The sequence below is a fragment of the Netta rufina genome, assembly GCF_964035555.1.
Source record: "Netta rufina genome assembly, chromosome: 7".
Lineage (NCBI taxonomy): Eukaryota > Metazoa > Chordata > Aves > Anseriformes > Anatidae > Netta > Netta rufina.
In genome coordinates, this window is record NC_140130.1 from 9323185 (window position 1) to 9349034 (window position 25850).

General features: G+C 40.1%; 2 protein-coding genes across 9 annotated transcripts in view; one reads left to right on the top strand and one right to left on the bottom strand.

Moving 5' to 3' along the window:
• The window catches only part of WAPL (WAPL cohesin release factor), a 155177-nt gene extending 154489 nt beyond the window's left edge, over positions 1–688 (bottom strand). For all 3 annotated transcript variants that reach the window (XM_084289739.1, XM_084289735.1, XM_084289736.1), the window contains exon 1: positions 548–688. The gene's annotated coding sequence lies outside the window, so the exon portion shown is untranslated. The remainder of the gene's footprint in view (positions 1–547) is intronic.
• A 75-nt stretch (positions 689–763) lies between these two features.
• Positions 764–25850, top strand: part of LDB3 (LIM domain binding 3) — a 118762-nt gene continuing 93675 nt past the window's right edge. For 5 of the 6 annotated variants that reach the window (XM_084289740.1, XM_084289742.1, XM_084289743.1 and 2 more), the window contains exons 1-2: positions 6710–6768; positions 6868–6990. In XM_084289740.1, coding sequence (XP_084145866.1) covers positions 6898–6990 — 93 coding nt within the window. In that variant the 5' untranslated portion in view covers positions 6710–6768; positions 6868–6897. Of the gene's footprint in view, positions 905–6709; positions 6769–6867; positions 6991–25850 lie in introns of those variants that run through there. The other variant, XM_084289741.1, reaches the window with a different exon arrangement.

The window sequence follows — 25850 nt, forward strand, 5'->3', positions numbered from 1 at the left end:
GCCTGTCCCTGGTGCTGAAGGGGCCGTTACGCCGCGGGCACGCGCCTCTAACCACGCCCGGCCGCGAGGCAGCGCCAGCCTGTCGGCTTCGGGGAGGGTTTTGTTGATTTGATTTGATTTGATTTGATTTGATTTGATTTTTTAACTCGGAAAAGGGCGGCTGTCGGCCAGGCGCAGCCTCCCGCGCGTTCAGCCGGGCGGGACAGGCGGGCGGGCTGACACGAGGAGGGAGCCGCTGACGAGGCCGAGGGTGAAACCGGCCCCGAGGCTCTGTGACAGGGGTTGCGGGACACGGAAAGCGGGCAAGTAAAAAATAATAATATTAATGATAGTAATAATAAATAAATACATAAAACTCCGGCACAGCGGAGAAGGCAGCGATTCGCCACGTGATCCGGCGGGGAGGAGGCCGGCGGGTGGAGGCTGCAGCCGAGCCCCGCCGGGGGCGCCCCCGCTCCCCCCCTCACCCCCCCCACCCCACCCTCCGGCCGCCATTTCGTGCCTCGCCGCCTCCCTGCGGGCAGCGGCGCCCCCCGGCCGCGAGTACCTGCTGCCCCGGCGCTCGGCTCCCCACAGCCCGCTGCCGCTTCTCCCGCTCTGCCACCACGCCAAGAGGCGAGCTCAGTTCACAGCCGGCCGCTAGGAAGCGGCACGGAAAGTAACGGTCCCCGCACCCACGGCGGCTCCCCTCACGCTCCTCCCAGCCCGGCCAGGGGGCGCCGGGCACGCTCCGGGGGGCGGCCGCCGCTTGCGGGGCTCTCGGGGGCGGGCGGTGCCGCCGCCCTTCCCCGCTCCCCTCAGCCCCGCTGGCCGCAAGCGCCGCCCGCTGAGGGCCCGCGGCTCCCGGTCGGCCCCTGGAGTTACCGGTTGCGCCCCGCCAGCTCGGCTCCGACGGCCGGGACAGGTGGGTGGCGCTGAGGGAAGGCGAGGGGCCCGCCGCAGCCGCAGGGTGGAAAACGGGAGGGCTTGTGCTGGCCCAAGAGGAAAAGCGCCTTTGGCGAGCGGAGGGTATAGGGCGGCAGCCTCTTGCCGCTGTTCAAACTCTCCCCGTGGAGGGAAAGTTTCTGTAGTGGGAGGTGTTGCCCAGGGGAGGCTGTGCTGGGGAGGCAGAAAGGAGGTGAGACATTTGGGGCAAACCTAGCTTTGGGGTGCCTTCTTCGCTGAAGAGGAAATCCTGCATCGCTGCACCTGTGGGCGGGCACGGAGGGGGGCCCTGCCCCACCGGGGCGGTACCGGGAGCCGTGAGGAGGGGGCTCTGGGGTGGCGACCCCACAGGGGCAGCGCGGGGTGCCTCCTCTGAGCCGTGCTGCCCCCCCAGCGTGCCGTGCCCAGTCTCCGGCTCGCTGGCAGCGAGCCAGGCTCATAGAAACCCTGTGACAGATGTCAGCTCTGGCTATGGCCCTGTGGAGCTGACAGCGATCTGCACGAAGCCTCTCTTCAGCCCTTTTTCTTTTTCTTTACTTTTTTTCTTTTCTTTCCTTTTTTTTTTTTTTTTTTTTTTCTTCTTGGGTCTTTTCTCTCAGTAAGCCCAAACTGTTGATTAGGATTCCCTGCAGCATGGCACAAATTAGAGTCGTTGCAGGGTTGCTTTTCTGGTTTCAGCCCGGAGCCAGGCGAGAAGAATAAAAACAAAACAGCAAAGCACGTTGCAGCCTTTTTTCTGGTTCAAGTACCTGCTTTGAAACTGAGCTGCATTTTAATCCAGTTGCTGCTCTTGGTTCAATTAGTGACCTAAAGCTGGTAACCTCAGCACTCTGGCTCCATAGGTAAAAAGGAGTTGGTAACGTTTACCTAAACAACAGTTGTTTGGGTATTCTTTCTCTTTAAAACAAACAAACAAACAAAATCCTTTGTATCTTGGTGAAGTCGGTGCCACAGAAGCATTAAGTATTACATGCTGTAGTGGGTGCATTTAAAAACCATAACTGAGATGCTGATAAGGCGAGAAGTTTGTAACACACACTGAAGTCTTTTTGCAATATGGGGGTGAAAGTGGCAGTAAATAGTCTGGACTTACTCCCTTCCCAAAGCAGCTTCTTAGTCTCTCTCCCCCTCTCCACAGGTGTGGTTTGCAGTTTAACATAGTTTCAAAAGTCATAAAATCTTCTAAAGATGAAGGTTGGCTACTCTATGGTGTATATTCACTCTTTTTTCATAGTAAAAGGAGGCTGTAGCAGAGTAAAAAAGAGTATTTAACATCAAAAATACTGTTTTTTTTTTTGTTTGTTTGTTTGTTTTTCTCTGTAATGGTGAAAGTATTAATGGCAAATGATCTGGAAGTGAGAGTAAACTGCAAATTCAATGAGCTGGTAAGGTGATATGGGCAGCAGCAAAGGGCCAAACAGAAAGTGGTTTGAGCTGCATTTCTGAAGGCTTTGTGTTACAGAGAAGGGAGATAATGTTCCATTATGCTGCTCTAGCTGTCTCCCTAAGAATACTATATTCTGTTGGGACCTGAAACCGGCATGTGAAAAAGATATCAACAAAGCAGAATTTGCTGAAGCCAAGGGTAGAAAATTTAGTTTCTGAAGAAAGTACAAACTACAAGACTTAACAACTCGACAGAGGAACTCAGAAAGAAGTTCTGTCAGAGCAGAAGGATTTTGATTGAATGGGTGAACAACACTGTACGTGGAAGTAGAAGGAGGAGTAATGGAACTTAGTTCAGGCTGTAGCAGTGAAGGAAGGGAGATGGCAATGAGCTCATTGGCACTGTAGAATTGCTTTGGAAGCAATAATGATCTTGTGCTGAAAAAAAAAAACATTGATCCCAGGAGTTACTTCTATATTCAGTTTGACATTGTCAGGGTAGGAATTAAGAGTTAAAAATGTTTTCCATTGACAACGTGTAGAATTTGTATATATTTGTATCGAACTCTTTTGTACTGATTAGCCAATATACAGTAAATACATGCTATTTTGTCCTTTTTTCTGGTCCTTCTTGGTGAAGGTCTTTTTATCAGCAAAGAAGTGATAGCATTTCTCTGCAGTTCAAGTATTTTGCTTGCCCAAAGAAAACGATAAAGGGTTATAGCAACCATGACCTCGCAGGTGTCTTTCTGTGCACCAAAGCACACATTCTGTTGCAGATCAGAAGTCAAATAAACTTTCAAGCAATCTACTTCTGAAATGACACGAATGACACAACCTTGCTGCTGCAGTAGCAGTAATTCAAGGCTCTCCCAGGAGCACATCTACCATTGCAACTAAAATACATGATGAGTAATGCAGCCAGCCTAACAAAGTGGTAGCAACTTGAACAATTGGAATTTCCATGACTTGTTTCCTTTCATCTTAGTTTAGCATTGACTCTAGTGGTTTTTATTTCATTCACTTGATGGCTATGCACTCCCAAGCGTGCAGTTGTAGCTTTCCTAAAGTCTTTTTGCTGTAATACCACATGGTCTCCTAGCATATGTGAATTGTTTCCGCTAGTGTAATGCCTCTGACGTTTTGGAGGGATGGCTCTGCCCAGGCTCTGCGGCATTTGCTGGAGGTTGCAGTATGCTTCTGCGCGCAGAGCTTGCTGGCACCGCGGGCCTGTGGTGCCTGGTACCCATCCAGCTTCCTCACAGCTGCTCCTATCAGTCACCTGGGGACAACTCTGGGGGGGCTTTGTGAGCTCTGGACAAATCTTTGTTTTGCTATCTGAAGAGAAAATGTCACCTGGCTCCTGGAATATGTTGTGTTGTGTGTTGTTGTTTTTTACCTTTAAATATCATTCCTCACACCAGTGGCCTCATTTGACTCGGCATAGCTCCTGTCTGAAGGAAGGGAACTATACGCACATCACAGGTTTTGACATAGCTGGAGAATGTAGGAAAGAAGGCACCCCAAGAGAAACAAAATGCTGTTATTTGAGCAAACAAAAAGTGATTTTTGGAACAGTCTAATAGGTGGTTATGTAAAGCAACTAAAACCTAATCCAAACACCACAGGCTTCTGAAAGCAGGAGGGTTGTCTACTATGTATACTCAGTTCATTTCATCCTCAGGTTTCCCAGAAGGTTTTGTGGAGGTTTGTGATGGTAGCTTTGATGGCACAGTACCTGCTGCAACAGTCCAGTTCCCTGTGTTTGCTCTGGATACTTGACATGGTGAGCGCACCTGTGTGTCTCACCTCTGAAAAGAAGGCAGGATTGAAATAATCACCTGGGTGGATCACTGGCTTTCTGATCTGCCTGTAGCAGGATAAAAGGCAGACAAGACCAATGCTAAACATCCCCTCAAGTGAAGCTGTGACTGCAGCTCTAGCTTCTTTGCTGTTTGCAGTTCTCCATAATTAAATGTGGAGCTTCCTGAGGGCTGGCAGAGGGGAAACAAAAACAGGAGGAAAGGACTTAAGCCTGGAAAAAGAAAACTGTGTACCTGATAGTGGTTGCATGGACACATGAAAGAGGTCCTGCTGTGTCGAAAGGCAACGTGGGCCAGGATGCAGGCACATTCCCTGCACTTTCTTTGTAAAAGTGCCAAGCTGCGCTGAATGTTTCTGTGGACACAGACAGAAACCAAGGCAGTAGAAACAAGTGTCCTCAGCTGAACATGTCATTCAAATGTGAGTGCCCCTAATGAGATTACCACTTTAGTTACATAGCACCCAACCCAGCCTGAAGGATCTCACAAACCCTTTCACATGTCCTAAACTGATAAGCACATGGCATGTTGCGGATGTCAAAGTAGGATAGAAGCACATAGTGTTTGATTAAGCAGCATTTCTGTTTCTTAATGCTTAGGTCTGTTCAGCTTGCTGCGTGTGCAGTTTTATTCTGTTACAGTTCTTGCCATTTTTTAGTTTGTTTTTGTTTTTCAAATGACTGAAGATTTAAGTACAGGAAGGTAGAATGCATGGAGTTCATCGTCCATATAAATGTAACTTCTCTTCTAATATTATTTTTTTCTATAACACTTTCTTTACTAGTGAAACGATGGCTTGTCATCTTTGTTTTACTCATGTTTTTCTTATATTTTTCTGAACCTTTGAAATGGAGCCAAAAAAAGGCACTAGAAAAACACAGTGAATTCCTAGAAAAAGGAGAGGAATAGTGCAGTGGAAATTTCTCTTGTGTCTGCCTGTGACCTTTTCAAAAATAATAATAATAATTGAAAAAAAAAAAGCAGTATCTGAATTAAGAGGCCTACAGGATAAATGAAAAGGCTGCAAGTGGCATGGTTCAAAGTGCAAAAGTCCTTTTTCTCCCCTCTCTAAGTCATCATTCAAACATCACTGTTTCTGGCCTCATACAGAGATAGCTTACAGACGTAGTTCATGTAAACATGTTCCATAAGTATTTGTGAGACTTTAACCTTTTTTCTTTGAAACTGTATCTTGCTATGGTTTTGGTTTGCACCGGTTCTACTGTCTGAGTCAAACCCATGTGAATTTCTGTGGTTTGATTTGGACCTTGGACTAAAAAATGTGGTTATGTGGTATAGCCTACAGTCTGTGGAGCATAATTATTTCCTTGTACAAATGGCTTTTCTGCCACTCTGCATGCTAAACAAACTAAGACTTATGTGGTTTTGAAAAATTATTGATCAGCTTCACAGATAAAGGCTGAGGCCATGATTATGTTTGCTCTCTGTAGTTTCACCATCAGTTTTCTGTGACATTTTAAGATGGGTGCATGGGCAGACTGGCACACTACCAAATGGAGCTCCCTCACTAGTGCATTGTGTGGTTTTGGTTGTCTTTTTCATTATCAGAGGAGAGCCCGTGCTTGTTTTTCACCTTAACGTAATGGGAATTTCTTTGTAATGTGAGGGTGAAAGCAAGGGTGCTGCAGAGATACACTTGAGTGCTTCTGGAGCTCCTGCACATGTTAATGACTTGAAAGTGGTGAGTGTTATTTAAAGTTCATAGCTTTATCCTAAGAGCAGAAGCTGTTTATCTTTTTAGTTCTGCCAGCAGCTTCTCCCCTTCCCTCTTGTTCTCTGTGCTTTAGTTATTCCCAGTCTAAGGCAGAAATGTATCCCGTGTTACCAAATAAGGGTTATAACGTTTTTTATGGAACACTGAACACAAATTCTATATAAACCATGAAAACTTATGGAGTGAATTGAGGAAGCAGCTAGTTAATTGTATTCTTAATTGTCATGCCTTTAGAAGACTTGTATCAAAACAGTATGACAAGTATGTGATGAAACTATGCTTATTCTATTGAAATTAAATGCTGCTTAGAAATAGCTTATACTTCTATATGCATTCCAAGAGAATACATTTTAATTGTCCCTTGAGAAAGTGTAGGCTATGGAAGCAAGAGCCAAAAATGAAGTTATGAAGTTTTTTTGTCATGTGCGTAGTAGGTACTTATTTCAATTTAATAGATCAGTGTCAGAGAAGGTAAATACACAGTTTTGGTGTTTTATTTCTGCTGTGTATGGAAAGGTGTATATATATATATATATATATGAAAATTACAACTGGTTATGTAAGTGTTTGTATGTAAGAAATTACAACTGGTTATGTAAATGTTTGATAGATTAGAAATGAGATTTGTATGTTTGGGATTTTAGCATGGGATTCTATTTGCATGTTTTATTCCAAATGTGTTTTGCCCATGAAGTAACTGAACATGAAGAGGGTCTTGAGAAGCCTAGAAAGATCTGTCCCCCCCCTCCCTGGGGGCTATATTAGACCTCTGAGTCATGAAGTCTTTGCATAGTAGGTGTCTGGTTACAAACCTTTTATGGGCCCTACTCAGCTGGGATATCAGCATCTGCATTATAGCTCCCATCTATTCTTAGGTGATATCCCAGCACGACTGAACAGGCAAGGCAGAAAGAAAATTGCTGTCATTATATAAAACTCTGCCCTCTTCTTACTGTGTCTTCTCACCCCATCACTCTACCCCATCCTTCTGTTCTGCAGTGTCCTGGTGCCTTGTGAAGGAGGTACAGGATGGCTTACAACGTGACTCTGAATGGACCTGGACCATGGGGCTTCCGACTGCAGGGGGGCAAGGACTTCAACATGCCCTTGACAATCTCCAGAGTAAGTGAACAAAAAGCCTCGTTGGGCTTGTTTAGGTTTGAAAGTAGCAGTAAACTAATTGTATGTACACTCCAACCTGGCCAAGTAAAATAGAGGATCTTTGCAGCTAGGTCTGAACAAAGAATCGGAGAATATAATGTGGACTCCAAATACACAAATTCACAGCACAGCCTGGCATTGATGCTGTCTCAGACATTTCTTGTTTGTATATTTTTAAGAATGATGATGCTGTCTCCTTTTACATGAGCTTCCAGTTCTATTTTGTATGGTGTTGTCTCTTTTTCTACTGACAGGAGCCTTGCTGGTGCTGTTTTGGGGGAAGAGAGTAGAACAACTATGAATGGGAATACAAAATAGTACTTCTAGAAAGTAATTATGTAACTGCTTGTCAATATGTAAAGTTTTGGTCTGTTCAAAGTGGGCAAAGATAAGGATATATGTCCATGAAAATTAGGCACGTCAAGCAGAAGATAGTGCTTAAAATGCAGACTTAAATTATGCAGAAGCCTTCCACTTGTAGCTGATAATCAGCATGTGACTTAATAATTAATTACCTCATGTCGATTATAGATTAGCCCATTTATTTTCTAGCCATCTCTTCCTCCCACCTCCACCCCCAATAAATTGGTTTCTTAAATTTATTTATTTTTTAAACTGCGGGTCACTGTAAAGAAATTCAAAATCATTCCCTTTACTATTTTCTGACCAAGCTAGATAGTTCTTTGTAACTTCTGGTTTGGGAGATACCTGCTTTATGCTGCTTCCTACAGCTTCTTTCTTTTTTGTCAGTCTCAAATCTATTCCAGAATGTTTAGATCTTTTAGAGATGTCTTTGTTCTTCCGCAGACCACCTGCAGAAGGCGTATTTTGCAGAGCAATGACAAGAGAGGTTACTTACATAACAGTGTTTAAAAGGAATACCAGAATGATTTAATCAGATAAACAAATAGAATGCAAACAAATGGTCTGCTCCAGTGGGGGGGAGCCACCTACACTGCTTTGAAAAGTTTTTTTTTCATAATGAAACAACTAGTCTGTTGAGTTGTAGGTACCAAACTGAGATCCCTGCAGCAATTGTGATTCAGAGTCATCTGTGAGCTTCTGCAACCTTAACTATCCTATTTCATATTTAAACTGTAAAGCTCTGTCTTATTTGATCTCCCTTACTCTAATATACAATATTCCTTTCTCCATAGAGACATATTTACCTTAACACTAAGTCCTATAATGAGATGACCATTTCATAAACGCTTTTGCAAAAGCAGTCTTTGTTCTTCAGTAATTGAAAAGGAAGCTGTTCTGTCTGTGTTGTAATGCCACACACAAAAAAAAAAAAAAAAAGAAAAAAAGAAAAAGAGCCTACAAAAAAATAAATCTACTTCGTACGCTTGTATAAATTTCACTAAGATTTTTGGTATTTGGTAAATAGTTTTGGTATTTCTTTATTGCACCCAAATTAAGTACGGAGAGGTACCAACATACTTCTGTAGGCATTTTCATAACATTTTGCAGCCTGCACTGTAAGGTGTTGATATTTTTTTATAAGTAATTCAGTCACAGAGTCTGCTATTCAACATCTGGGGCTATGGCACTTACACTTGCAGAAATGAAAAGACAGTTCTTTCAAAGCGAGTCCATTGTCACAGGTTATGATCTCATAAGGTACGCTTCTTGTGCCTGAAGGCGATGTGATTCTGCTGGGGCCTTTGAGAATCGTGTGATGAGCAGGAGTGGAACTGCAATGGTGGGATTCACAGGGATGGGGCGGAATTACCTTTTCACACAGCTGGATGAATTTCTAGCAATAGAAGTATCAGAAAGCACTGTTAAAATCTTTTGAAATTGTTAATGTTAAAATGTTGTGAAATCTTCCTCGGTGAGGCCCAGTTCTTAGCTGAGAGGATTGCTTTTGGCTCAGATTGGGTTTTGTAGCCTGCCTTAGGGAAAAAGCAGGCATGCAGGAATGAACATAGCTTGTTTTAGGGAGGGCTGGAGTAGGAGCGAGTTGTGATATTTTTAATTGGAACACAGTGTTAGACATGGCTTTTGCCAAAGAAAAAATAGACGTTTTAAGGACATTATCATCTTTTACACGAGTATATCTTCAAATAGATCAGATATTCCCATTATCAGCAATTTACAGTCATAAGTGAGATGAGCTTTGTACTCAATCATAATTGCTGTCTTATGGGGAAAGAAAAACTGCTTAAATTTCCAAGGTATTCGTGAGGAGAGAGGAGTCAAAAACAAGTGGAGAAGAGTTAAGGTCACTCTGCAGTTTTCACACTCCTTTAACAATGGAATCAGAAAATAATCTGGGAAGACTTTAAAGATATTTTTCTAGTCTCCACCCCAGAAGCCATCCTACCCTCTAGAACAGATTATTTCATCAGATGTAATGGGCAGGTACCAGAGGTAGGAGAATAGCACCTTAGTGCTATTCTTAGTGACTATTCTTAGTGACTCTTAGTGAAGCTGAGCATCTGTCACTCCTACTGAAGTGAATGAGACTTGCAGGTTGTTGGCACCGCTAAGAGCTGACACAGGTGGCCTGGTCATATGTGCAAATCTGGTCTTCCAAAATTAATGTGGGCAACAAAGCAGTTTATTTTCTCCTACTGCTGGCATGAACTGTCTGAAGCGAGCAGAATTAATTTTATAGACCTAATCCTGCCTAAGAAGGCTTTTAAGTATAGTTCAAGTGGTGTATTGCAGTGTTACCTAAGGTGGCGTGATTGTACATGGATAGATATGACAGCAGAATCTCTTCGTGTATTTGTGAATAACAGCAAACTTTTCTAGTAAGACAGACTGGCTTGCAGGTGATGCAATGAGCCGAAAGGTATGCAGAAATATCGCCCAAAACAATGCAGTAGCTTATGATTGGTATATTTACTGTGATTGTCCAGTCAGTTTTTTGTTTCCTAATAGAGAGGATTTTTTTAATGTTGCCTGGGTTCCAAATGAAAAGTCAGAACCTGATACCAAAGGAGACAATGTTTAAACAAAATGTAAGAGAACTATTTTGGCTTTATTCTGTTAAGTTAAGAAGTAGTTGGAATCTGGCCGTGATGTAATTGCAATGAGGAGAAATGGGAAACACAAATAGGAAAAGCCTTCTTAAAAAGATGCTTTTACTAGCACCTTTTCCTGATTATGTCCTGTCTTTCCTCCATTCCCTAGAATACATATGTCATCCTTTCATTGTGACTGCTTTTCCTTCAAGGAACTATGTGATAATATTTATTCTGTACTCCCATTTGCTTTATTACGTATCAGGTATCAGTGCCTTACAACAGGCAAGTGATGGGCAAAAGGATTCCTCCTTGGCTTTTTTATTCTGTGCTTGAAGGCAGGGAAACCTCAGGTGCAAGCAGGAAGCATCCTGCTGCTGTCATTTGGATAGCCATGTGGTGAATATATATTGCAATCAGAAGAGTGAGCTGTACCTGCATTGATTGAACTAAGGACATTTAACAAGCTCATTTCAAACACTGAGTCCATGTCACGTGTTAAGCAGCCATGTGTGGTGAATCTAATCACTGAGCAGTTATTGTTCTAGAGCCAGAACTCCAAGTCTTTGTTTCATCTCCAAATGTGAAGTCCTTCACAATCCCCAAACCACTGATTAGTATTTAAAATCGTTGATATTCTGTAAAGCTAACAGGTAAGTCTTGTCTTCCTAAAGCCTTCCTTTCTAACTCCTGATGAATAGAGATGTTTCCCCTTTTTTCCCAAAAAATCTCAAATGACTTTGAATCAACTTCTGAGAGTAGGACTAAGTCATTGGACTTGAATATAAAGACTGTCTTACGGCTCGATAAACTGTGGTAACTTCTTAGCACAGATGGTTTCACATTCTTCCTGTCTTCTACAGTTTAACTTCAAATAGTTCCTTGTGACAGGGAAATGAAGTGCTTCCAGCGCAGCTTTGAAGACCACTCCAAAATTTTCTTATCTGTAACACAATACCTATTTTGTGGGCATCAATATTTCTTTGAGATGATCTGTAACTTTTAGATCACTTCCTGAATGATCCAGTCATCCCATGCAAAGTCATACAATTCTGACTTTTATTATGCATAGTCATTTGTTGGATGTACAGATGTGTTGGTAACATGAGAGAGCACTAGTTACTTGATGCTCTCCAACTATTGCAATCCCATTATGGTGTGTTTACAGCCACAGTTATTGGAAATGATTGCATTTCGGTGAGCCTTAACTCTACAAGTAACTCCTAAAACCCCTGGTTTGGTACTGTTTATCTGAGGTATTGCAGTAGTCAGCATCCACGCTGTGAGTGACAATACGCTATAAAGGGCAGTTGTTTGATATGGTTGCATCTCTCATCAAGCATAAGTGGCAGATCTGTATTGTACTAGGAGGGAAAGAGCTAATGCTATAGCTGTATTCTGTTTCTCTGGCCCAATAAATACCATGGGTTCAGGGGCCTGGGGATCAGAACATTCCTGGGTACTGGGCTCTCCATTCAAGGCTCCGCTCTGAATAAAGCAGAGCAGAGATTTAAAGCTGGCTGTTCTGGTCCTCTGGGAGGTAGGGCGGTAGATATTCTGAGGTACACAACTTTCCTTATCCTGACCACAAATACCCTGCAAGGTCTGAGGAGTAATCACAATGGATGTTTCATGTAAGCTGCCAGCTAACTTATGCGAAGGTTTGTTTTTCAACCAACATGATTTTTTGGGGAGGACACAAAGCAGTTTCATTGTAAGATGTCCTCTTTTCCCCTCTGGATAAGCAATCACGATGTAAGTAAGAAGATTTTGGTATCTTCCTTTCAGAAAACACTCTGAAAAATCCACACGGCTTATTGTTGCATCCTTAAACTCAGGATTTCCAGTGGAAGAGTCTTTACTGAAATCTCAGCATCATGATGCAATGTGATTTGAATGTGTATTATATTCAAGTAACTTTCAGGAAGGGTATGGAACTAACGGCAGCTCTTGGTCTAATGATTTTTCCTTTAAAGCAGGGATGTGTATGGAACAAAAGGCAGCCTCTCTTACCTGTTTTTGTGCAATTAAAGTAATACTAAATACTTAGTTTGTTGCTGAAAGCCAGGAGTATATAAATAGTATTATGTACTCCACACAGCATCTCTGCAGACATTATGCATAGCTCTATTTAAGGTTCTGTTTCTCAATTCTGTCTGTTCTGAATTTCAGGGGACACATTTAGCCCTGTTAGAATGTAGGCCAGATAAATACGAATAATGGCCTGTAATAGCTGAAGTACTAGCTTAAAGGATGTTACATAATAAAACCTGCTGCTCTCATTGTTCTGACATAATATATAACCAGTGGGTTTGAAGCCCTTTCTTTATGACCTGCCAAATGCAGCTGTTCTCTTTGTGTTGCGGCTGTGTCTGAATCACCAGTGCTGGTGTGGCATTATCTGTAGGAAAGCTCAGTGTATGAAATAACTAGACTGAATAGAATCTATGCAATTACTAACTTGGTCATAAATACAGTCACTATTTCTTGATGGAGAGAAAAAAAATAAATAAATTCCATAGCGACTTTTCGGCTTTTTCCTGTAAGAAAGGAAAACATAACCTTTCCCTGGAATAGGAAACATAATGTTAAGTGTGATAAGAAACTTGGGCCCCAAAATGCTAAGAAACTGAGAAGCTCAAGAGTGGGGATAACGATAGTTATTTTATTTCCTCTTTATGGAAGAGGAGGAGTTTTCTTAACCTAATGAACCTAACAAGTCCACAATTCAAATGAGTTTTGTTGCTTTTTATCTTGTTTTAACATTTAAGTGTTCCCTGGCAACTGGGTATTCTGGTGTGACAAATTCCTCCGCCTTTGGGTTAGAGTTAATTTAGTTGTGAATATTGTTGATGTAGTATTTCAAGAAATTGTCAAATTCACTTAACTAATAATGAACATAATTTTGTAGATCCTTTAGAACCAGAAAACGCAACAGGAGGTAACCATTAAATTATGTATTTAAAGCTGCTGAACACTTTTTTTTCAGGTGATACTTTTTGTTAGTGTGAGATATTTGAACCCAGCAAATGGCAGTTTTCCATAACACAGCAGATAGCACCGTCATTAGCTCCATTCTGAATCATTATTGCCAAGTGTTCTTCAGCCAGCGTGACACAGAGTGAAATTTGTTCTGCCAATATGTTAGCATTAACTTTCTATACTAGCATCAGCAGTTCTCATCTGGTCACTCTTGTTGTCTAATTAGGAGTGTGAAGAGTACCTTATTTTTTTAAATCCAGTTTTTATATAACTGTAAAAAGCCTTCAGTAGCCTTTGAAGTACTAAAGCAGTGTGTTAAATGGAAAGGTCTTCATTATAATTTAGCATTGATTGTATCCTCAGCTAGCTCCAGCCCACTATTTGATATGGATGATTTATTTTGTATATAACTAGAAGTTTCTGTACATAACTACCTCAGATGCCACCGTTTTATAAAGTAACATTAAATGATGTCCAGTGTAATATGAGATAGTGCTCTTCTTTGTTCACTGGGTTTTGCTGCAGAAAGAAGTGGCTGCTCAGTGTGCTGGTAAGTTATTAATCCCCACTGAAGATCATGAGAAAGAGAGAAGGAGGGAAACTTTTGCTGAGTGTGACAAAAATCAATACTTGTAAGTCTTACGGAAATAATTAATTTTAAACTGTGTCTGACAATGTCAGCTATGCATGCTTTAAAATGAATAATGCTAATTGAAAAGAATGGCTTATACTGCATGTGAAAGGGCTGTTTTTTCTAGTACTACTGTAATTAAAGTCTTAATAAAAAAGTTACATGAGAATGAAATTTCAGAATAGGCTTCTTGTTAAAATTGTCAAATTTCTTAAATCCTTTAAAAAAAAAACTTTATAAAGGTATGCTATAATATTTAACTAAATAGGAGTTCATAAAGAATTGAATTCTTGCCAGTACAGAGTGAGGACAAGGATGTCAACAAATGTGCTATTCAGTCGCATTGTGTTGACCCATGATTTACATAATATGGTATATTAAAAAACAAACAAGTATAATCCCTCAAAATGTGCTGTATAGATGATGAGGAAAGAATTATGAATGTTAATTAAGCCCTTAAGTTACAATAGCAGCTCAGCAAAATGAAAGCTTGATCAAATGAGTTGCCAGCCTGAGGATGGCCCAGAAGCTTAGTCCAGCTCTCCTGTTACGTGTTCTTTGGGAACAGTCCTAAATAGTCTCCTTTCTGGGTCCACGAAAAGTATAATTTTCCCTCAAGTGTGAAGCTGTTTCTATATTCTTCTGAGAGACTTTGGGGAACAAGAGCAATCAGCTCTTAATTATAGGGGGAAGAAATACATGTAACATAATTTTTCCAGTCACTTTGACTGTAAGCACTCTGTTTCTGGAAGTAGGCAACCTGAAAATAATCAGTTTCCAGCTTACAAATGTCTCCAGATGACATCTTGAACATGTTTACTACAAGATGACTCTTCTTTTTGCTCACAGTGGCTAACAGCCATTTTTCCAGAAAGTCAGTGAGCTCTTGCTCTTCTTTTAGGAAGATGTAATGGGTCAAATGTCTTCAAGGCATGCAAATCCCCTGGATAGGGTAGAGTTACTTTCTGCACCTCCCACGTGCGTAGCTGGAGTTGTGATTATCTATGTCACAGGTGTCTAGTGCCTGGACTCTGAATAAATAGGTTTTAACCTTTCTCCAAAATCCTTCTAAATACACTTGATTTGTAGCAATGGCAGCTGAGGATTAGGGGGAACTCAGCCTTTCATGTGCTGGCACCATACCTCCTCCTTTCCCTTGCTTAGAGTCCAAATTCCAGCTGCTGGGCTATTTTGGCTCCCTCACTTGCTGCTCTTGGTTAGCCATACTTGTTACTAAAGGCACAAACCCTTATTCTCACTAGAGGTAACTAGTTCAAGGACACACACTTTAAACAATTTATGGCTATTCAATTTAAAGCCAGTGTTGGTGGCAATTCATCTTTGTGGCATGAAAAAAAAACACACTGTAAGGCATCGTAGTACTTACTATACCTGGTTAGGGTGGCATACATGCTTTTCAGAAGCCTCTGTGGGACTCTCATTCTATATTTAAAGCATCCTGTAACTTAGGAAGCTATTTTGATTTGGAACGATTGCTACATTTACCTCAAGCTTCTGGAATGGGACATGGTATCCAAAATTCCAAAAATACTACATGTAACCCCAGATTCTGGTACATAGTGCCAAATCAGAATGCTCTGGTATTAGGGTGAATTTGGGCTGCCTTTTCTTGATCCTGAGGTTCACTGGGACTGTCCTGCTCTATTTGAGAATGTCAGCATTCTCTCCTTACCTAGTCATAGCTAGTTCAAAAATGGCCAAGGGCAGTTGGTACTATAGCAGGTGTTTAAAAAAGAAATAGACAGCCAAAACAAGATGTTCTCTTTTATCGGAGTTGGCTAAAATTACCTACTCTAGGAAATAAATGGACAGTCTTCCTGATGATTTTTTTTTGTCAGGAGTGGCAAAGTACAAATACAGTCCTGCCCTACTGTCAAAATTACTTTTCTGTCTAGAAGATTCTTGTCTCACTTGTTTGCTTAACTGATCTAACAAATTATTTAAGATCAAGTCCTTTGGCCAGCTATATGAGATGGGGCAAATAAGATTTCACTTTTACTTGTTTGCTTTCTTGATGACAAGAAGTGGTCAAAAGTCTGCAAGCGTTGCTGTTTTCTTGAGCAACAACAAACCAAACCCATCTGAACAGCAATCTCTTCTCAGAAGCCTTAGATGACTGCAAGGACAAGTACTGATATTGTTGTGGCCTGTGGTCCTGTGGGAGAGCCCTAACATTGTCTCTTGGCACTCATCCTTGCTCCATGTGGGATGGCACTGTGCTGTCTCCTGCTTCTGTACACTTAGAAGGCTGCAGTGGGCTGCCTCCTGTGCCTGCCTTTCCTTGCTCTGCCCCATACATTCTCCCTCATCGGGGTCTGCCATCTTTTTTTTGCTTCCAGCTTTCAGTGATGTTTAAATTTAGTGCACACTGAGTGGAGGAGCAAGGAAATGAAGACTGCATTTGGAAACTGAAAATCTCAGATCCTTCCACAAGGTGTTATAACTTCTCATGGAAGACCAAAGGGGAAGATGGAAAGAATATTCTGGTTGAAACAATACAGGAAGAAGTTAGTTAAAAAGGGTACCTTATGGAGGCTAACAAGTGCTGTTTGTGTAGCTGTTGGGTTTCCTGTTTCTCTGATTACACGCGTTGCTGTGTTAAATAGTCTGTTACCCTGCGCTGGGGAACCCAAGCTGTAGCTAATCTCAGTATCATTTCTGTGTTTAGAGTAAAGTGTATTGCCATGGAAAGTTTTTGGAAGACCCTTTCCTCCTTTTACAACCGCGCGTCCTATGGACCACAGTCTAATGTTTTTGTCCTGCTCATCAGCAATTTCCTTCTTTTGCTACATTTCTGCAGAGCTTCACTTTCTGACCCTATAAGACACAGCTTCAGATTGCTATCTACAACCTTTTCTCTGAAGAAAATCTGCTGAATGTGGGTAGTAGGACATGTTTCTTTTCCTGAAAAATACTAATGGGTGGCCATTATGAACATTTCCACCTTTTTTTAGTGGTAAAACACAGTTAAGTTTCCCAATATGGGAACATGCTTCTTTTTTCTCAACCTGTGTTGTGTCTTCTGAGGCTAACATAATCCACTTGATTGTGTTTCTAGAAATCTTTCTTTAGGAGACCTGAAGAAATATGCAAGCAAGCAAAATAGATTAAAAAAAAAAAAAAATCTGTCCTGAAGCTTTTGTGGAAAATGTGCCCTGTGAAGATGCACATCTGTGTCCCCAGCGTCAATGGAAAGACCCCAGTGACTCATATAAAAAAGGTCTGGATCTTCAACACATAAAGATCTAGCATATTTCTTCTTTTACACAGTATAATATTATGCTTCAAGCATTGGAAATCAGACATAAATAAGAGGGGGGGGGAGAGGGAGGGCAGGGGGCAGGGGACAACAGAATAAACTTTTCATAAACTCCAGAGAATTTGAATTAATTCAGTTTTAATTATGGTTTCATATAGACCTAATTCTAATCCCTTTCCCAGTAAAAATAGGATGAGGTTGCAGGATTAATAATTTATGTGAACAGGGTTATTGTCTGGAAGAGTATGGAGCAAAGAGCCGTAAGTTTTTCCCTATGTGTATGTGACTTGTCAGAGAGCTTATCCATGCTTGTGGGAACATTCTGGGGAAAATTCATCATTTCCACAATATTGAATACATATTTGCCGAATGATTGACAAGATGAGGAGGTGGTATATCATTTCTTTCCGCATCAAGCGACTGTCAGCGAATGAAACCAAAACTAGAACTTAGCTGCTTTATTTATCCCTTGAACAGGTGCAGTACAAGCAGCTGCAATAAGATCTTTCATACACTCCACCCACAATTCCCTGGAGTTCATGTGTCCTAAAGACAACCTGGAAAGGAGGCAGGACACTCTGGTACAGTATTATAGTATTATATTTTATAAGTACAGTGCGAGATGCTGATCCTTCCCATGGGGAAGTTCTGGAACTCAGAACTGGATCTGAGTTTCTTGCTGTGATATGTCTTTTTCTCTTGCCACAATGAGCATTTACCTCAATTATTAATTTATTCTGTAACTTTTTTTTTTGTTTTAATAAAACTCAATGTTGCCAGGAAACAGGACAAAGGAGCAGTTGTAAAACAATTTACCACTTAAAATGATTTGCCTCATGTTAACTGGACTTTCAGTTAATTATTTCTGAGGAAAGCTTTGCTAAGAGGACTTGTAAATAACATTACCCTTTTGTACTAAATTTAGTCTTGATCCTCCTCCACTGGTCTTGGAAAATATTATATTGGATCCCAACATTAAATGTGTTTCCAGTGTTAGGAGACCAAGGAAGGTCTCATGTCAGGTAGCTGATTGGTAAGCATCCTTGTTCAATGTGTAGAAAAACAGGTTAGGAAAAAACTTTATTTTTTGGCATTTAATTCTAGAACATTTACAATGAATGTGCTGGCTTGAAGGTCAGCAGTCCTTAGTTTTAATCGTCTCCTACAATGCCTGTTCTTTGCTGCGTCTGAGAGTAATGGCTGGTCCATATATCCTCCCTGATACGACAGTGTCTTAGTGCCTATTAATTCTGCAAAAAGAGGTAGTATAGGAAGAACTATTTAAAGGATTATCTTTTTCTGCTGCAGTTCACCTATTTTTATAATAATGAAATATGGATCAAGGATTATCAAGAAAACAAACAAACAACAACAACAAAAAACTAAATTCCCAAAACCTCTCTGAAAAAAGAGGAGCGTGTATGCCATATTCTGTTCGTATCCTCCCACTGATGCTACGGTTACATTAATGTGATACTCAGTAAAAAATAGTTTACTCAGCGTGTCGTAAACTAAAACCATTTTTCTGCCTGAATTCTGACTCGCCAACCAATAGCTGGTGGTGACCACCTTGAGGTAAAGTTGAAACATCAAATAATTTCCCAATATTTATTTGAATATTTTCATGTATTTTAATGATTCCATAATATTAAACACTCCACATCCCTATTTTCATTTGTTTTGTTTTAATACAAGGAGATCAAATAATAGCATGTTAGTTTACAAAGATACCACATCATGAGAATAGATGAAGATGGTGATTTTCAGTGTCCTTGGTGTATTTTTAGTTGAGTTTAGTTCTATATTTTGGGCTGGTACACAAGAAATATTCTCTCTATGTCTTCTTCTGAATATATGCTGCATATGATTTGTGTATATGTCTTTGGATACAAGTGGCCTATAGAAAAATCTCTCATGCTTTATTTTTAAATGTCGGTGTTGAACAGACCCCCCCATGATTTATATGTATATATGTATGTACATATATATACACACATACCCTACCCCTTATCAGTTGTCACACCATCACTTACATTTTGTCCAATTTATTTTGCTGTGCTACCAGAATCAGTAAAAATCTAGGCTGTGCTGATGGTGTCTTTTTACTTTGTCCAGTTTAATTCATTTAACATTCAGTGACACCTGAGACTTGGATTTGTCTCCTAGCTCTAGTGCATTGTTTCTTTTTCTAGTCTTTTTGTCTGCTTTGCCTAGTTAGACAATCGTTTTTATGGCCATCAGATGAATTTACAAAGCCTGTCCAACAGGCTCTGAACTTGTCAGAGTGGGGCACTGCTGTGACAGCACAAGCAAAGAGCCATTGGTTCGGTTGTGTCTCTTGATAGTATTTCTCTAGTGATTTGCCTCACTTTGTGTTGCAAATAGGTTGCACTGTTAAAATTCTCAGTTAGTTAACGGGAGAGGGCCACAACATCACCTTTAAGGAGCGCTGTCTGTAAGCTCTTCTTAAAAATTGATAATATGATTCTTAATCACTATTTAGCCTTGAACTATTCTGTTCACTTTCTGTGAGCCCTGACATTGTCTTGACATTGTCTTTTTCCTTTCTGTTCTTACCTCTGACACTTCCATTTTATACTTTCATGGCTAATTTTCATTGCAGAGACTAGTGAGAGAGAGACTAGGACAGGTCTGTGGTTTTGGATTAAAATATACAGTGCCAGTTTTGTGATACAAGCACACGACGTTAAGGATGACATGGTAACCTTTTTGCTGGCTTCTTCCCTCCAACCCACTCCCATCCATAAGCATGGTTATGTCCTGTTAGTGCAGACCTAAGTAAGAAGAAACTGTAAGGCTGGACGAAGATTGGAACTGTAAACTTATTCCAAGGTAGTGAGGTTGTAAACAAGGTATGTGTGTACTAACAGATACCTAGAAAACATGGAAATTACTCTGGTGACTTGTGTTTTACAAATCTTCCACCTTCAAACCATTCTGTAATATCCTGCTAGGTGTGGGACAGTATGTTGAGGTTTAAGTTTGGATTGAGTGGTGTCAAGAGAAATGAGAGGGTCAGGTCTGAAAAAGGAGAGAAGGCTTTAAGCCTATATGCTGGCATAGGGCCACGAGGAAGAAAGTTCAAGCTGTACCTGGCACCTACCCTGCTGTAAGAAAGCCTCGTATTCTAATAAACACAAGAGTCATCTATTTTAATTTAAACAAGGATGCCTGGAGAACAAAGAGTCCTGTTTTCCACTTCAGTGCTTGCTCACTTTTTTTATGCTGGGGCTTAGAACAAAGATTTTGTGTTGATCTGTATGTTATTTTATAGTGGTTCTTGGGTTGGCAGTGAGAAGAGCAGTTCTCCATATGGTCTAATAAGTGATATTTCACTTTGAATATTTTGAACGGGGGGACACACACACACTTCTGAGAATTGTGAGAAATGATTGGACCCTTAGAGAACCAAAGCTATTCAAGTCACAAGTTTAAGTAGTGTGTAGAATATAATTAAAGAATCCTTTTGGATTCACATACTGAGGAATGCTACAGTCTCTGCCCAATTCCAAATGTCAGATCTCCTCTTTTTTTCTTACTTTGATAAGAGTATAGAAGTATGGACTGAGTGAGATGCTATTGTTGGCAAGCTTTTCTTTTGATAGACACTTCTGGAATTTCGTTGCAGGAGCCATGACTTCTGTTTTATCTGAAATCTCACTGGCTCTCGATGACAGACAAACTCTGTTTTTAGCATTGCACTGAAGGTCAGGCAAATGACTGGTTTCCAAACAGAGTAACTGAAGATACTGGAATGTATTTATTCCTGGTATAATTCCACTAGTTCTATGAAGTTACAGGGGAAATATATTTGTAAAGACCCTTCAGAGTTGAAGGACAATACTCCTCAGTCACTTGTGTTAAAAGGAGGTTAGGGAAAAAATATGATTTAATGTAAAAATAAAATTATTTCTGCAAGAGAAATGCTACATTCCCTAAAATAAGAATAATATATATATTTTTTTAACCTGGTTTAAGCCAACATCACTCCATTAAGGATACTGAGCACCATGGAATATGCTTTTTTTTTTTTTCTAATATCTGAAAATCTGGCTTGAAAAGTTTTAATCTAAGAGCTAGGCTCGAGGTTTTCTGTCTCTCTCTATATATATTTATCTTAAGGTTAATCTAGGAAATACATACACTGCATAGGCTGCTTTCCTTGTGGCATTTGGGATGTTTCCATTATTTTTCACACATCTTTAATTTTAGCTACAGTTTTGGTGTACCTCACGTCTATAAGCTGGCTATCAAGCAGACTGGTTAAATATTTCATTTCAGTTTTTGCAGGTTATCCTTGACCTTAATTCATAGGTAAGGCAATAAACTTATTTTGCAGATGGCCCAAGAAAGGTCAGTAGTAATTTGTGAAAATGAAAACGAGATGGTTTTACCCGGAACGGAATCATCAACATCTTTGTAGAGTGCCATTACAAAGGCCAAAATTGTTAGAAGCTAGAAAGAAATTTTTATAAAGCTTTGTTGCACAGATCACAATATTATTGAAAGTTTCCAAATGATGATGAAAAGTGGAGGAGCATATGTGTGTTTGTGGTTGTAGGAAGTGTATGTGTCAGCAGGGAGGTATAACTATAGCTAACAAGGAGGTGCTCCACATCTCCTACTTTGTTAGAGGGAATTGATCAGTCTAGGTTATGGACACACGAAGTTGTAGATACAGAGAGATCTTTTTGTTGGTAAAAGATGTCATGTATTATGCCACTTCATAACTGAATGACTAGGACGATCATTGATGACCAGTGTCCCATGACACTGGGAGTTGGTGCAAAAATTAAAGATGAATTTTTTATCAAGACATCATTATCAAAAATGTGAAATGCTGATGTTTTTACATTTTGTGTAATAAACGTACATTTAATTTTTGCAATTCTATGGCAGAAATGTATCCTTTAAAGCTCCAACAGTGTTTTAATACTTGGGTCTTATTTCAGCAAGCTTTTGCTTTAGAGGGCAAAATGTTTCTTTAATAGCAGATATCCTAGTAGTCATAAAGTACAAACAGCTCTTACCATAATGAGGCAAGATTTCTTCGAATTAGCTTAGCTTTGACTCTAATGCTGTACCCCAAAGGCTCAGCTTTTCCAAACCATTCATGACATATGCTTTTGAAACCCATAAAACAATTCTGCACTCACTGTATGCCCTGTGTTCTGATGTCAAAGCAAATCTATATTCTACTTGTGGCACCTGCTGTGGCACATACTTCAGCTACTTCAAGGTAGTACTGAGCATACCACCATACTGAAAGTCCTGTCAACATAGCTGTGATAAAGCCCCTTTGGAAAATGTATAGCTTTACCCTGAAATCATTTATCATAACTCATAAGGGAGAATTAATTAGCATTTAGTCCTTGTAATAATTTGGATTGCTGCCCTTCATGAAATAGGGGCATGTATGTGTAAGTGCAAGCCTCATACAGAATGGGAATGCTTTCATTTTTAACAAGGCAAAACAAGTTCTGATACAAAGAAACTGAATTTTTTAGAACAACTAAGTGGTTGGATGTATTAATGAATGCTGTTACACTGAATGTTCCTAAGTCAAGTCTCAGAAATGCAAGGTTGTATTTCTAAGTACAGAAAATACTACTGTAGGTTAGATAACAAGCTTGCAACAAATGGATTAGTATTTTTTCCTTTACTACTGTCAGCACAGTTCCAATGACTGTCTGCTATGGAAATAGCTGTGTTATGGATTGACAAATACTTTGTCTATAGCTATGTAAAATCTCACAGACTCCTCAATCTCTTTGGCATTATTATATTTCATGATTGGATTTGAGTTTGTGTACTTTCTATACATGGATGTTTCCCAGTTGAATTGTTATATCTATTACACAAAGCTATAAATGAAAACAAAATATTTTTTTCAGGAAAAATAAAAAGTGACTTTCTTAATATTAACTCATACTTACTTCAGAAGTTTTTGTAAACATCTTTTCATTCCACTGAGCTAAGTGTACAACTCTGAAATCTGAAATTCAGTCTCTCCTAGATCTGTTGTGTATATATTTTTATTTTCATTACTTCATGTTTCATAGGTTTGTCCTGACAAGGAGTTGCTTAATGGAACTGCAAATTAATGTAGTTGGATCCTGTTGATGGACTATTCTCCTGTCTTTCTGCTACTAACATGAATAGTTTTCTGCATTCTGCCAACATATGGATCTTCAAACATTAGTTTCTGTGATTTAAGCTTACATGTCATTTATTCAAAAGATTGCAAAAACTGTGTATTTAGTGTTCAGCTCACATACTGGAGGAGATGTGGACTGTCTGTCACAAAGTGAAAGGTGTGCTTTTTGCAGAAGGGCCAGCCTGCTCTCTTGTGGAGTTTGCAGTGTCTCCAGCCATACTCTCTAGAGACGGTTTCTTTAATGTAAAGGTAAAATGGACTTTCAAGCTCTTACTATTGATAAGAGCAGGAAGGGTGCTCTTCAAACAGAAGCAAAGTAAGGGACAGAAAAGGCACACAAGCACCAGGCTGTCCACCATCCTTAGTTTTATTTCCATATTCTTAAAACCAGCAAACATTATCCTAAAACAACAGAGGTACAGAAGAGCTTCCAGAATCCTATTGTAAATTAAAGGTATGTTTTCCAAATGTTATTTGAGAAGAAATTGTTGGTATTTTGTCTGAGGTGAAAATGTAAACTGCTTTACCATCTCCAGGCAACTATGCAGTCATGTGTAGGGCTACAGAGAAACTGAAATGCTTGCATTTGCACTCAAGAGAATAACTTTGGGCTAAGTAATAGCAAATTGGGACCATAATATTTTTTCAATGCTTTTGCTTTACTTGTAATGGGATTTTATTTTCTTGTTGCCTGTCAATATGAGAGACAGAAGTTGTCTGGTCTTCCAAACAAACAGGCAGTGGTCACAGGAGGAGCATGCACAAAGGAATTAATTTCCTGCATGAGATTCCTTGACTCACTAACTTCCACACCAGCTTGATTCACACCTCACCTGGGGAAGGTACTTGTAGTCATGCTGTTTCAAAAGCTGTTCTTTCCACTTACTTCTGTAGAAGGATTTAACTGCTTTTGATATTTGGACTTTCAGTTCTCCATTCATTTTTTTTTAAGGGCTGATTATCAGTGTACCTACTAATGCAAGCACAAGACTTTCTAATTACACACTGACATAGTATAAACAGCACACTGCCTTCTTATCAGTCTTTACATAAGATGGGCATGACTTTGTGTCATATCTGAGTTGCAGCCAGCAAAAGCCCAGCTTGTCAGCCTATTGCTTTTTCTCTGAACTATCACATTGCACATTCTTACAGGGTCATGCATGATAAAAAAAAGGATAAGGGGCCTCCCAAGAGATATGACTAATACCTTATTGTCTGCAGAGCTTTTAGGTCTGCACTCATTGCACATCTCTTCAGAGGGCTGCAGCAGATGCTAGAACCACTGCCTGGACTGCAGGGCAGAGGAGAACAGAGCTTGAAATCTGTGTTTTTATGTCAGTTCTGTTTGTCTGTGGTATTCTCACAGAGCAGCAGAGTTAGGCAAGGAATAATAATGTTTTGAAGTGGAGAAGTGGAGAGTAAAGACAGTTTTGCTCTTTTCTGATGCATCCAGGATCTTAAAAAAAAAAAAAAAAAAAAAAAGTCTTGGTTTCTCCTTTTTTTTTTTTTTTTATTTCTTTTTGTATTTTGTTAAGAATTCCTTTTAATACCCAGGTGACAACTTTATACTAGTCTTCTGTATCCTTGTCACAAAATAGTGTTTGATGCCTTACTTTTCACTCTCAAATACATTTATTGCTTGTAATACTTGCATTGCCCTAAGGAACAGTGTCAGGAATGGTGTGGGCCCCATTACACTGGGCACTGTGCATATGTGAAAGAGAGCAGTCAGTGCCTCGCTGTTTAAAAACAGAATTTCCTCACATTTCTGGTGTCTTACCAGCAGACTAATAGGTTAATCTAAGTTTGCATTTACATCATCTTCGTGTGACTGATGCATGTAGCTTTAATATCAGCTATCACTTCAATTTAATATTTCCCTCTGCAACCTTGGGAGTCTTTCCAAATTGATAAGAAAATTCTGCTGGTAAAATGCTATTGCTAGTAGTGAGTAAGGACTAAAGACCTGGTAATGTTGTCTTTTCCAAGCTCTGACTTTGGATAGCTGTTGAAGAATAGCATCAATATGAAACATGAATTGTTGCTTTCTAGCTATATAATAAGAGGCTCATGTCACTGTGTGGGATAGGAATGATTTTTATTTGCACGTATCCTGGACTGGGTATGACCCAAAAGACTCATTGGTATTATCTGGAATTGTGTAGAAGGTCCACTGGAAGTGGAAGCAGCATATAGAGGCCAAAATTCTTTCAGTCTTGGAAATGGTACAAAAAGGCAGAGGGAAAGGCCAGTCAGAAGAAAATGCCTGTCACCAGCTGAGAACACCAGATGGACATAATCTGTGGTCCTATTTTAAAAATGTCTAGTAAAAGTGAGAGGATTTTCAGACTTCATTAGGCAATTACATGTAAAATGTATGTGTTGCTCCCATATCATATGTGTATGTAATTTTACAGTCTCTTGAAGAGCTTTATAATCCTATAAATAGAAGACATATCCTTGGCTAAAGAGAGATTATGAATACAGATCTGTTCGGCACTTTCGTGTGCCACAGAAATCTCCCCAGCTGCCCAATTACCATCCCAGCAATCTTAATTTTAATTTATTTCCACTTCTTGGTATCTGAAGTAAAAGCCTCCCATTGTTAAATAGGTGCATATTCACTCTGAGAAATGTTTTCTACTGCAGTTGCAGTTGGCACGTTCTTGATGTGGAGCACATCAAAGCTCTGTTGCTGACAGCTATTAAATATTTTCTCTGCAAACATGATTCACAAGAGTGAGCAATCTTGCTGAGTGTGATGCAGCCAGA